Source organism: Ceratotherium simum, chromosome 15 (assembly GCF_057802395.1).
Source record: "Ceratotherium simum simum isolate JZ-2026a chromosome 15, ASM5780239v1, whole genome shotgun sequence".
Taxonomy (NCBI): Eukaryota; Metazoa; Chordata; class Mammalia; order Perissodactyla; family Rhinocerotidae; genus Ceratotherium; species Ceratotherium simum.
The window spans coordinates 63,256,284-63,270,203 of NC_141914.1; the positions used below are offsets into that span (position 1 = coordinate 63,256,284).

Here is a 13,920-nt window from a genome sequence, read left to right on the forward strand (position 1 = left end):
TGGCCACCAGGCCATGTGTCAAATGGGTCAGCTCCTCACCGCTTAGATACTGAGATTCCCATCAGAAGCCTAGCTATGAAGAAAGATAGGGAGCATCTGCTTCCCCTGAGCATATTCCGCAAAAGTGGCTCCTTTGCAACAACTCTTAATGTAATATAAAGACATGGCGGTGGTGGGGACAGTGGTGAAAAGACATTTGAGGAAGCAGTGGGGAAGCAAAGCTGGGAGACACATAAAAAGAGTAACAGAAAAGTGACACCATTTTTATCTGTTTTTTTTTTTTTTTGCTGAGGAAGACTGGCCCTGGGCTAACATCTGTGCCCATCTTCCCGTACTTTGTATGTGGGATGCCGCCACAGCATGGCTTTATGAGCAGTATGCAGGTCTGCACCTGGGATCTGAACCTGTGAACCCCAGGCCGCCGAAGTGCAGTGCACGAACTTAACGAGTGCACCACCGGGCCGGCCCACTTGTTTCCTTTTGATCCACGATGCAGCCCCTCTGCCCCTGCCAGTCCAGCCCTGCCCCTCCCCTAAGCTTATTAGACTTGGTGTTAGAAATGGACTCTGCCCCTGAGCTCCATGGAAAATTTCTTTAGGAAAAAGCATTCTACTGTTCTAAGTAGTTTGGAGATCACTCACTTAGGAATATATGTCCTCTCAGGTAAGATATAGCAAAAACTGGGTCCTAGATTAAACTAACTCAATTTTACTATGTAATAAACCCAAATCCCTGAGACTGAGCCAAAGTGGATAGGTTTCACCTCCATGCAGGGGAGTTGAGTGGAACAAGCAGAGTTAAACCAGACTGAGGTGTGACTTGCTGCTTGAACAGACTTATCCTAAGTAACTGCGAGATTAATTTAACCTTAACAGGACTTCATGCCTCTTTTGTTTTGTGCTGGAAGTTGATGAAATTAAGTATTTGGTTCTTTTTTATTCTAATATCCTTTATCTAAATTTCTATGAAGTAATTTGTGGATATTTTCAGTCACTGTTTTTTTAGATAATAACTCCATATACTTATCTATAACATATAAAATGGATGAATTAAAAGACTCCCTCTTACTCATAGAAGATGAATGTCTGTGCTAAGATACAAGTGACAGCCCATTGAAAGACAGACCAAACATTAGATTATTTGCAAGACCCATTTTTCAATCAGGCCAGAACTTCATATTTTTTAAATGGCAAAACACTCGTTTCTATGTCGAACAAAACATTTGCAAAGAGAAAGACGAAACTTGATGAATGCCTTGGCCTTCTTCCAGCCGTATATTGACTTACACACATTTCTCGCATCAATCACAATAAAACCATATATTGACGGTACACTGAACAACTGTTGCTTTGCTGCACCAGAAGGCCATCAAATAAATTGATGACATCTATATTACTTACCTGTTATAGTACAACTGAGGGTATCAGCTGACAGCTGTCCTACTAAAAATAAATGTTTCACTTTCACTTTGGCATTTATCCAGTTTTAGAACAGTATTCTACTGATAATTTAGTCCTTGGAATAGAGGATTTTGAATAGTGGGTTTTAGATAAGGATGTATTCATGACAGTTGTCAAGTGACTTCTACACTAAAACACATCCTTTCTATCATAGGGAGTGTCAATACTATTTGGCACTTCTTATTTTAGTTCCTAGTAAATTCTTATTCATACAGAAGTAATTTCAAAATCATACCAAATGGCTCTCCATCTTCTACCCCATCTCTCTTATTCTCAGCTAGAAATCAGCTTCCTACCTTACAGAGAATACAGTGGTCATCAAGCATGAATTCACTTAATTTCCTTCCTCACACAAACTTACCTACATCTGTAGCCATCCTTATCTTTTTCCTTTCTGTCTCAGGCCAACCTTTTCACATTAAGTCCTTGATTCCATCTTCTTTGACTCCTCTAGGACATCTGCCTTCAATTATGACTTACATATTCAATTTCCTTCTCTTCACTGGCTGCTCCTCATCATCCTTCCCTCTCTATTCTGTCTCCCTGCAAGCTACCGCCCTCATTCATCTCATTCCTGACTCTCATTCTCTCCCCAGACCACTGTAATGTGACTGTGTTCCCATTACACTTCATAAACTTTTCACTAACGCCACCATCAAGTGTTTTCATTCCTCATCCTATATACCTTTTCTGTATGATTCAATTACTCATTCAACAAGTATTTAGTGTTACTATTCTAGGCGCAAGGATTTAGCAATAAACAAAAAGATAAAAATCACTGTCTTCATAGATAAACAAAGACAAATAATAGTGGAAGGCATATATATAATGTCAGAATATATATATATATAATATATAACGATATATATATAATGACATGATAATGATAATTATACACATATAATGTCAGAAGTGTTAAGAATTTTGGAAACAAGGAAGGCAGATAGTGAGTGCCAGGGCTGAAGTTGGGGGTGGGTGGGTGTTGTATTTCAAACAGCATGATCAGAAAAGGCCTCTTGAAGAAGTTGCCGTTAAGACCTGATGGAGATGAGTGAGTGAATCCATGTGTACATCGGGGAAAGAGCAGGCTGACAAAGAAAAAGGCCCTGACGCATTTCCTGGACCTTGGTGGCCACTGCTCTTTGAACCATCTCTCCCATTAGACTGTATAATACCACTCTCTTCTGGTTTCTACTCTCCCTTCTAAATGTCCTTCTTGGTCTTTTTTTTCCCCCTTTTTCTCCTATGTCCTTTCCCTAGACAACCTCTCAACTGTTCGTATTCACCAGGATCCCAACCACACTTGTTCATACTTTCCCTAGAAGATCACAGCAACTCACACAGCTTCAACTACGCCTAGATGTTCATGACCATCAATTTATTTACCATGCCCTGATTCCTCCTTTGTCAATGTCCTTCCATGTTCACATGTATATTTCCAGTCGTTGGCTAGATAGCTCCACTTGGATACCCCACAGGGCCTTCAAATTCAAAAAATTGTGTATTTTCATTTATTCAAACTCAAAAGGTCTAAAACTTGTATATTCTCATGTTCCTTATCTAGATTAATGGCATCCCCATCTACAGTCACCCACGCTAGAAATGCTCAAGTTGTTCTCAAATGTCTTGCCTTGCCTCACCACCTCTCCTCCCACCCAAACCACAATGTTCTCTTGATTTTACTGCTGAATTTTTTCTTACATTAATCTTACTCTTTCCATCTCCTGGTGGGTCTATTATAGTAATCTCCTAACTGGTCTCCTCATCACCACCCTTACCTCCAATCCATCTTCCATATCAGAAGTTATCTTTCAAGTCATTCTCTTGATTACAAACCTCCAAGTCTTCTCACTGCTTTCATTATGAATTCTATTCTCTTTAACACGGTATTAAAACCCTTCAATATCTGGTCCCAGCCAACATTCCAATCACCCAGGACCAAGAGCAGTCACTAGGGACACCTTCCCCATTCTTTTAAGACTCCATGCATTTGCTCTTATTACTATAGCCTTTAACTAACTAACAAAATCCTACTCAAGATAATTTTGTGTCAAACTCTAAGTTTCCATTTATTTTTAGGAATCAGGATTTTAAAAGGGAAAAGTGATCATGCTACTTCCTTTCAATGAACTCATATAAGTCTTAGGATAAAGTCCAATATCCATAATTTGCCCTATGAAACCCTCAAGTCAATCTCCCTTTTGCTCTTTACTCTTTCCCACTTCAGAGCCTTCCTCTGCCTGGAACATATCCATCCCTACCCCACTCTCACCCCCAGTCAGCTTCTACTATTCATTCTTTAGAGCTCAGCTCAAATATCATTTGCTTTGCTTAGAAAAGTCTTTACTGACCCTTACCCCCCTTGGTCAGGTTCCCCATTTATAAGGCTTTATAGCACCATGTACAACACCTTCAAGGCAATGATCACAATTGAAATTAATAACTAACTGTATTATTAACTATTGCCTCCATTTGAATATAAGCTTCATACGGCTGGAGTCAGTGTCTGCCATGCTTATATATCCTAAGCACCAAGGAGAGTGCATTGTCTGCAGGAAGCCCTCAATAAATATTGAACGAATAAAAGGTAACTATCCAGCAAAAGAGCTATCACCTAACAATCTCCTACTACCTTCTCTCCGGGGTTTTGCATCTCAGGACCTCATAAGATTATAAGGCCTTAAAACCTGCAAGGCACCTTAGGTAGTAGCAATGCCTAAAGTGGTTTGTCTGAACGAGAGTGTTGACTCCTCTGGATCTTCTTCAAAATTCTACACTTTCTGAAATTCTGCTCATGAGGCATTGCTTTGTTTTTCACACTTTCTTTTCCTCCTAGCATAATGTCTTAAACATTTCCTGGTTCTTCTACTTTTCTTCTTGCATAGAGTGTGTATTCAGTAGATTGAATATATTCCTCAAGTGGATTTTATTTGCCAAACTGACAAATTACTTTACAGATATCTACTGAACACCATGGTAGACCAGGTACAATGATTTTAACGGGGTTCTTACAAGACAGTCCACTTGTATGAATCCCAGATTTCTATATTTTAAACTAGAAACACCCAAGTAACATTTCAGGACTCTTAAATACGAATGTATATCAAACTTTTCACTTCTTGTAAACTTTCACGTTATGCATTGTGAGCCCACTAGAATTCACCAGATATCTAGAATAAATTTATCAATTTCAAAAAAATGATCTTTTTCTATTCAACTCAGTTTATATAATCACAATTTTGGCTAAGATAAATAAACACTGAGGAATTTTTAAGTCAAAAATAATTTTTATCTTAAAATACTGCTTTATGATTTCTAGTTAACTTCCAAATTATATTTATGAAGAAAAAAAGTAAGGTACTAGAACATAGTGCCATAGGGAGTAAAAGTAACCTATATAGTTTCAGGATGAAAAGAAAACTAAATACCCAACAAAATCACCTTGTTCTGATTACTCCACTTTGAACATTTCTGCTACTATTCTGATTGAAGTATTACATTTTGCTAACAGTTGAATACATATATAATGAGAAAGGAGATAAGAAGGTTAAGTTTTTGCTGTCTAAAATATAATTTCCCTGAGATTAAGAACTATATTTTCTATGTCCGTCCTCAAAAGCACCTAATGTGAAAATACTGAAGAAAATATTGATAACAAGGACGATGAAGAGGAAGCAGAGTAGTATTAACCTGCTTAAGAATTATACAGTAAAGCAAATTTAAGGTGGGTGCTCAGTGTTAACATATTGTCATGTTTTCAAAACTGTGACAAAGAGATCAGGTGATGTGGCGATTCTCTGGGCTGCCGTCATACTCTGTGAACTCAAGTGTAGTTCTCAGAGGTCCCAGGGACCCTGAGTTTGTCTCAGTAGTACAGCAAGCCCTCATAGCCCAAACTCCCAGAGGATTCATGTCAGTACTAAAGGTGTGAATAAAACAAAAAAAGTTTGTGGAGCTTCCATAAAATATGTCTCTTTCTACAAAGAAACCCACAGCTTGCGTCTATCTTGGATCCAGATGTTGAAGTTGTGTGGCAGAACTCTAAGAAGGGCCCCAAAGTCTTCACTACCCTAAAAACTGTCCTGAAGTCCAAAGATGTAGATCATGACACTCAGATTCTAAATATGATGAGACATAATAGAAAATATGCATATTAGTCTCTGTCCTGGTTCCTGGCACAGGGCTCCTGAAACCCTGACAATTCCCTAAGAGATAAGAGCACTAGGAGCATCTTTGTTCTAATATTTGGTCTTTGACCCCAGTTCCTGACACTGGGCTCCCAAAACCCTTATAATTTCCTGGGTGATAGGAGGGTCTTTTTTTTTAATGAGGCAACTCTGGGTGGGCTAACGGAGGGGGGCTGGTCACCCAAAAGACCATGCCATGATTAGAAGCTTGGAAATTTCAGCCCCACACCCCATTCTCTTGAGAAGGGAAAAGGGCTGAAAATGGAGTTAATGCTTGATCATGCCTACATGATGAAGCCTCCATAAAATCCCAAGAGTGCGGGGTTCAGAGAGAGCTTCCAGGCTGGTGAACACATCCACACTGGGAGGGGGATGCACTCCAACTTCATAGGGACAGAAGCTCCTGTGCTGGGGACCCTCCCAGACCTCGCCCTGTGTATCTCTTCATCTGGCTGTTCATCTGTATCCTTTAATATCCTTTGTAATAAATCAGTAATCTAGTGAGTAAACAGGTTTCCTTGAGTTCTGTGAGCCATTCTAGCAAATTAATCGAACCTGAGGAGGGGACCAGGGGAACCTCTGATTGGTCAGAAGCACAGGTAACAACCTGGACTTGCAACTGGCATCTGAAACCCAAGGTTGGGGTCATTGGAACCTCCGATCTATAGCCGGTAGGTCAGATGCACAGGTGATAACCTGGGCTTGCGACTGGCGTCTGAAGTGGAGGTGGAGGTTGGGGGCAGGGAGTAATCTCGTGGAACTGAGCCCTTTACTTGTGGAATCTGATGCTATCTCCAGGTAGATAGTGTCAAAACTGAGTTAAATTGTAGGATGCCCAGCTGGTGCTGGAGAATTGCTTGTTGGCATGGGGAAAAACCTCCACACATTTGGTGACCGGAAGTGAAGTGTTTTGTGTGAACAGTCAAGGAGACTCACAGGTGAAACTCATAGTAGGGAAGAACTGGGTTTTCCCAACACAGTAGGGGAAAGACTGAGTTTTTCAAATCATATGGTAAATGGATAATGGTGGCTTTAGCAGGAATTGTAGGTGCCTTCTCCTACTTTCTTTCCTCTTCCCAAGGTTCCTCTAATTTATCCTGCCCCCTAGGATGGAGCAGGATATTCCATTGTCTTCTTTTTTTTTTTTTTTTTTTTTTTTTTTTTTTTAAAGATTTTATTTATTTATTTTTTCCCCCAAAGCCCCAGCAGATAGTTGTATGTCATAGCTGCACATCCTTCTAGTTGCTGTATGTGGGACACGGCCTCAGCATGGCCGGAGAAGCGGTGCGTCGGTGCACGCCCGGGATCCGAACCCGGGCCGCCAGCAGCGGAGCGCGTGCACTTAACCGCTAAGCCACCGGGCCGGCCCTCCATTGTCTTCTATCCCCAAGAAGGAGCACTCCCACACCGTCTATAAGATCCACAAAGGCAGATGCCATATCTGATTCAACACATTGTACATTAGTGTGTACCTGGCCCAGAGTGAGTACTCATAAACATTTTTTGAATGAATGAATAAACATTTTTTGAATGAATAAAAGGCTAAGGAAATCAACTGGTTCACAGAGCTGGGAGCAAGGTCAGCCCTGTCTTGGGATCACAAATCTCTTGGATCTGCATGGCTAGAGGTGAACTCTATTTCTGCAGTCTGAGCCTAGAAGGATCTGAGCAAGTGACCACAATCAGTTCTGCTCTAGGCACTTGGGCAAACTCTCTTGTTCTGGCTCTCCTTGTGGGCTGACATGTACTGGAATGACTTTCTTCTAATTGAAATGATAAAACCTGAGATTCTAGTAGAAATTTGAGAGGCAAAGGTTTAGCCTTCTTTGGTTCTAGTTGGTGAAGTCCACTGAAGCTAGGTCCCTCTTGAGGTGCAACTAGACTCCCTAATTCTGCAAAGTGACAAAGTATCTATTTTCTGGCCAGTGCCCTTTGTGCTTATATATCTCCCCTGGAGCAAAAAAGGCAGCTGATAGAAGACAAAATTCAGGAGTTAAAAGCCTTTATCCCAGGCATTTATATTGTTTATCTAAAAATATCAATTAGTACCCAAACGTAACACAAATTGAATATGATGAAAACAGATTTGAGTTAATCAAAACATGGCTGTAAGATTCCAGAAAAAAAATTTAGTAATATAACTATATAATCAAAATAAGACTACAACATAATAAGAGACAAGGTAATTTTTTCAGAGATTATGGTGTGAATTATTCAAATTTTGTCTAATTAAGATGAATATTATATATACTTACAAAAATATACATTATATAAAATATTGTATAATACTTACACCTTCTGCATACTGCAAGTATCGTTTATTAGTTTCCTGTTTACCAAACGTCTCTAAAAACTTTTGACGGTAAGCAAGAACTGTATCAACATGTGTTTTGTATTTTACAGCCAATTCAAGTGCCCTAAAACGAGAAATAAAACAGATTATCAGCATTGCTTGTATTACCCTCTCTGGGCAATAGAGTTTTGGGGTGAGAGGGTGGGACAAATGGTCTATGTTGTTCCCTCCACTCATTCCTCAATATGGAATATCATTCCCTACCTCATCCATCTTGCAAAGTCCTATTTATACTTCAAGGTACAGATCAAACACAATCTCTTCTCCCTGACCAGCGCCCCTTGTAGAAATAAATGACCATCTTTTTATCTGTGCTCTATAACATTTTATACATACTATTATTACAGCACTACTTACAGTATATTATAATCATTATTTGTGAGTCTGTTTCCTCCACTAACCTATATATGTATTGAAGGGAGATCTGGATTTCATTTCTCTTTGGTGAGTACTACAGAGTATATATATAGTAAATGTTCATTGAAAAATTCATTGAAATCATAATAAAATTCAAGTGAATGAACTTATCCCCAACATAAGTGGTTCAACTATCTTGACCATTTTTCTAAGTCTATAACAAATTTGTTCTGTTCAATATTCAATTAAATACTGATATCCTTTATTATTTTTAAGGTAATATTTTATTTGAATAGCAGACGAGAACTAAATGAATTTTTGGAAATCGGTAGTATAACACCAAAGACACAAAATCTACATACTGCTAATTTGGAGGGAAATAAAAAGATTACTCCACAGTTCCAGGCCTATTTTTGTATGTAGGATTTGGACTGCATCTCAGCCTGTGATCCTGTGCTGAACTCATATTAGCTGAGTCAGGAACAATCCTGTGGAGTAGAGCTCTCCTACACTGTCCACTGTCATCTTGTTTTAAAGTATGGGAAACGGCCATCATTATAGTCAAGTATATTATTTCTCAAGTTCTCTTGCTCTCTAATATGACATGACTTCTGAATAGGCCAGTCATGATTTATCAGAGCCAGCTACCATAAATGTGTTGTTTTATTATTGTTTATTTTTATTTTTATTTATTTATTTTTTCCCCCAAAGCCCCAGTAGATAGTTGTATGTCATAGTTGCACAGCCTTCTAGTTGCTGTATGTGGGACTCGGCCTCAGCATGGCCAGAGAAGTGGTGCGTCGGTGCGCCCCCAGGATCCGAACCTGGGCCACCAGCAGCAGAGCACGCGCACTTAACCGCTAAGCCACGGGGCAGGCTCTAAATGTGTTGTTTTAGACAAGACTGACTACTGACTAGATTTCTGCAATGTGTGACTCTTCAGAAGGAAAATCTGTTTCATTCTTAGCATGCTTTGGTTTGACCTAAACTAAATAGTCACTTTAAAAAGTATTTTAGATATGCTGTGTGTATTGACAATTGATAGACAATTGAGAGAGATATTACAGACTTAAAATGAAAAAATAATGAATGTAAGTCATGTATAATACAAATGATAATACCAAAATTCAGCACACTGATTTCTTATAAAAAATATATAGGCATAAATCATATTGCTAAATCCAAGGTTCAGTATTTGCTACCCATCACAAACTCCTCACAAAGTTCCCTCATTCCTCTGTGACTTTAAGTCTTTCAGAGAAAAAGAGGATACACAGAAAAGAATATAGAGGTACTGGAATATAGAGGAACAAAAGTGGAAAATAAGAGAAGGCAAAAAACAATTCACAGAGGCTCAAAAGATGAGAAATAGAAATAAAGATGCCTTAACCCTTCCAAGCCTTTCCCGTATCACCCCCTACATACCCCTCAGGTTCTAATTCCAGTGGTGTACGGGTGAGTGGAGACTCCAGTGAACTACCTCTTTGGCACCTTAGAAGTTCCATTTCCCATTCTTTCTTTATGATTGTACATGATGGGGGAAAGAGTTCTTGATTTCAATAAAACTAGAGGTATTCACAGTGGGGAGTACATAAGTATCTACTCTGGGTTGGGGCTTTTCAAAAATTCCAAAGAGATACTTTGTTATGGAACATCAAAGGATTATATAATATATGTAGAAATTATATAGAAAGGATAGAATATGATGTCTATACTGCATTTAGATACTAGATACTAAGTATTATCTATCACTACAGTTATTATTATAAAATATGTATCAATTATCTGATTGAAGAGCAATGGCTAAAGGTAAACATTCAAATGATATGTGCTATTTTAAATGTTCTCTAAAAGTGCACATTGGGTAAGAAATATTTCCTTACCACATTGAGAAGAGAATTCACTCCAAATTATATAAGCGTTATGGGAACAGTATGTTTCTAGCTTTAAAATGGTTATTTGGCAACCAAACAAATGTGACACTAGAATAAATCAATGTACTTCTCTGATTTTAAATAGAAACAAGTTATATAAAAAGATGTTATAACTTCAAAATATGATTTTTTACATAACTTGAATGAAGCAAAAATCACTTTACATAACTGATAGAAGTAGAGAAATCATTTTTATTAATACTTACATAAAGGATCACTATGTATATCTGGAGTTTCTAGTTTCTACCTCTTTTAACTTCAGTTTTTGAGAACACACTATCACCAAATATCTAAGTGAATGTCAAGTAGATAACTTGCTTCCCTATAACTCTTCAAAGGCTGCATCTTATTAGGTTGCAGGCAATTTTCAACTCAAATATAAATGACAGAAGCACAAACCAGCAAGACTGTGCTTTTCAAGTTAACAAAATAAAATCTGTTCCCTTCTAAAGGATTTAAACAAATATAGAAATTCAGGGATCTTAAAAGCAATCTAATAAATTTATCATCCAATACTTAAATTCTATCCTTCTAGAATTCTAGAAGGATAGAATTAGAATATCACCATAATTAATTAATGGATCTGGGCAATGATCATCAATGGCTGCTGACATCACAAAAAGATAGACAACCAGTCACTATGTAAACATATACAACACTGCCTCTGATGGAGCCTCACCAAAAGGAAAAAAAACAAATTAAGCCTAAATCTAATCAAGTTTCTAGATTCAACACCAATTTATAGCTAATTCAGGGAGCAGAGAGACATGTTAAATGACAACATAAAGATGCAATCAACAAAGTCCAGACTATGGGAAATCCTATAGGCAGTTTCTGCAATGGGAAAACTGCAGGAAAACACAAAAAAGAAATAGGAGACCCTACGGATTAAAAGAAACTTCAGAACGGATCAACCAATCACAATATATGAATCTTTTTTTGGATCCTGAATCAAACAAAACAAAACAAAGCATTCATGAGACAATCAGAGAAATAAGAACACCAAATAGAATTATTGTTAACTCTTTAAAGTGTGATCATGGTATCGTGGCTAGATTTAAAAAACCTTTGAGATACATACTGAAATGTTTACAGATAAAATGATACGATGACTGGGATCTGCTTGAAGAAAATGGTGGGAGAGGGGTGGGGGTGTGGTAGAGATTATTCACAAATTTATAACAGTTGAAGCTGAGTGATGGTACATGGGCATTCATTACTCTATTCTCTCTACTTCTGTATATGTTCGAAATTTTCCATAATAAATAGTTTTTAAATTTCCATCTTTTTGGTCCCTCCTGATCTCCTTTGCTGAATTCTCCTCTTAAACCAGACCATTAAATGTTGGATTTCAGGAGAGATCTGCCTGCTGCCCTCTTTTCTTTTTCATTCTTTAAATTCTCATAAGTAATCTTAGCCATACTCATGGCCTCAACCACTCCTAAAGGCTGATAATTCCCTCAGTGGCTTTCCCTCAATGTCTAGGACTTCTCCTAATTTCACACCTGTATATCCCACTCCCTGCTGAACCTCACGAACTGGACAGATAAAGGTAATGAAAATTCAATAAATCCAAATTGTCAGACAGCTTAATCACCATCCCTACACACAAAAAATCTACCACCAGTAGAACCTTGGTCTACACAGATACCAAATGTGGGCTTACCCTGCTGCCACCAGACACAAACTCAAGCCCTGCCAGCCTTTCCTGGGATACACACAATATCAAAATTAAAAAAAGGAAAAACACTATTTGATAATATAAGCCAGTTCTGGAAGTCTGAGTTTATGAGAATGATTACATACTCACTCCCAGGAGAAAAGGGAAATACATGTGAAGAAAAAATAAGATTTTTTTTTTTTTTAATGAGGAAGATTGGCCCTGGGCTAACATCTGTGCCCATCTTCTTCCACTTTATATGGGATGCCACCACAGCATGGCTCGACAAGCGGTGCACTGGTCCGCACCCGGGATCCAAACCTGCGAACCCTGGGCCACCGAAGTAGAGCGCGTGAACTTAACCACTACACCACCAGGCCAGCCCCAAAGAGGATCTTTTTTTAAAAGACCATTGTCTATATAGATGCAAGAAGTCTATTAATTAATTAATCGATCACATAATTTTATCATTCATCCTATGTTTGAATATCTTTGCAGATGTGGATTATTCGACTCTCTAAGCAGACCATATTTGGATTATGCTGTTTTAAGTTGATTCTTATATTGAATCCAAATATCTATGCCTGTTACTTCTACCTTTTTATCTTAGCCACAGAATTTAGAATCAAAACTGTCATCAAGGAACTTTGTCCGTTTTGTTCATTGCTGTATCCCCAGTGCCTCACACCTGGCACAAGAGAGACACTTAAAAAATATTTAAAATATGAATAACAGCTACCATTTAGTGAAGGCTTACTCTGTGTCAGGCAGTATGCTAAGATATTTCCACACACTATTTTTTCAATCCTGCCAATAAACATGAGGTTATTGTTATTATCACCATTTTAAACATAAGAACTGAGGCTTATAGAGCCTTGGTAACCTGTCCAAGATCACAGAACCAGAAATCAAACCCAGGTCTGATTCCAAAGCTCTCATTCTATTTTTTTTTTTTTTTTCTATTGAGGTCACTTTGGTTTATAACATTTTATAAATTTCAGTTGTACATCATTATATTTCGACTTCTGTATAGATTGCATTGTGCTCATCACCAATAGTCTAGTTTTTATCCATCACCATACACATGTGCCCCTTTACTCCTTTCACCCTCCCTCCACCCCCTTCCCCTCTGGTAACCACTAATCTGTTCTCTTTATCCATGTGTTTGTTTATCTTCCACATGAGTGAAGTCATATGGTAATCGTCTTTCTCCCTATGACTTATTTCGCTTAGCATAATACTCTCAAGGTCCATCCACGTTGTCACAGATGGCACGATTTTGTCTTTTTTATGGTTGAGTAGTATTCCATTGTATATGTATACCATCACATCTTCTTTATCCATTCTTCCATTGATGGGCACTTAGTTGCTTCCACATCTTGGCTATTGTGAATAATGCTGCAATGAACGTAGCGGTGCACATGTCTTTTTAAATTAGTGTTGGCATGTTCTTTGAATAAATACCCAGAAGTGGAATAGCTGGATCATATGGTATTTCTATTTTTAATTTTTTGAGGAATCTCCACACTGTTTTCCATAGTGGCCGCACCAATTTATATTCCAGCAGTGTATGAGAATTCCCTTTCCCCACATCCTCTCCAACACTTGTTATTTATGTCTGGTTAATTATAGCCATTCTAATTGGTGTGAGGTGATATCTCATTGTAGTTTTGATTTGCATTTCCCTAAAACTTAGTGAAGTTGAACATCTTTTCATGTGCCTGTTGACCATCTGTATATCTTCTTTGGAAAAATGTCTGTTCATATCCTCTGCCTATTTTTTGATCAAGTTGTTAGTTTTTGTGTTGTTGAGTTGTATGAATTCTTTATCTATTTTGGATATTAACCCCTTACTGGATATATGATTTGCAAATATCTTCTCCCAGTTGGTGGGTTGTTTTTTAGTTTTGTTGATCGTTTCCTTTACCATGCAGAAGACTTTTAGTTTGATGTAGTCCCATTTGTTTAT

General features: G+C 38.1%; 1 protein-coding gene across 7 annotated transcripts in view; it reads right to left on the bottom strand.

Annotated features, from left to right (window-relative positions):
• IFT80 (intraflagellar transport 80) overlaps positions 1 to 13,920 on the bottom strand; it is a 151,980-nt gene that overhangs the window by 19,362 nt on the left and 118,698 nt on the right. For all 7 annotated transcript variants that reach the window (XM_087440132.1, XM_087440129.1, XM_087440133.1 and 4 more), the window contains one exon: positions 7,941 to 8,064. In XM_087440132.1, coding sequence (XP_087296258.1) covers positions 7,941 to 8,064 — 124 coding nt within the window. The remainder of the gene's footprint in view (positions 1 to 7,940; positions 8,065 to 13,920) is intronic.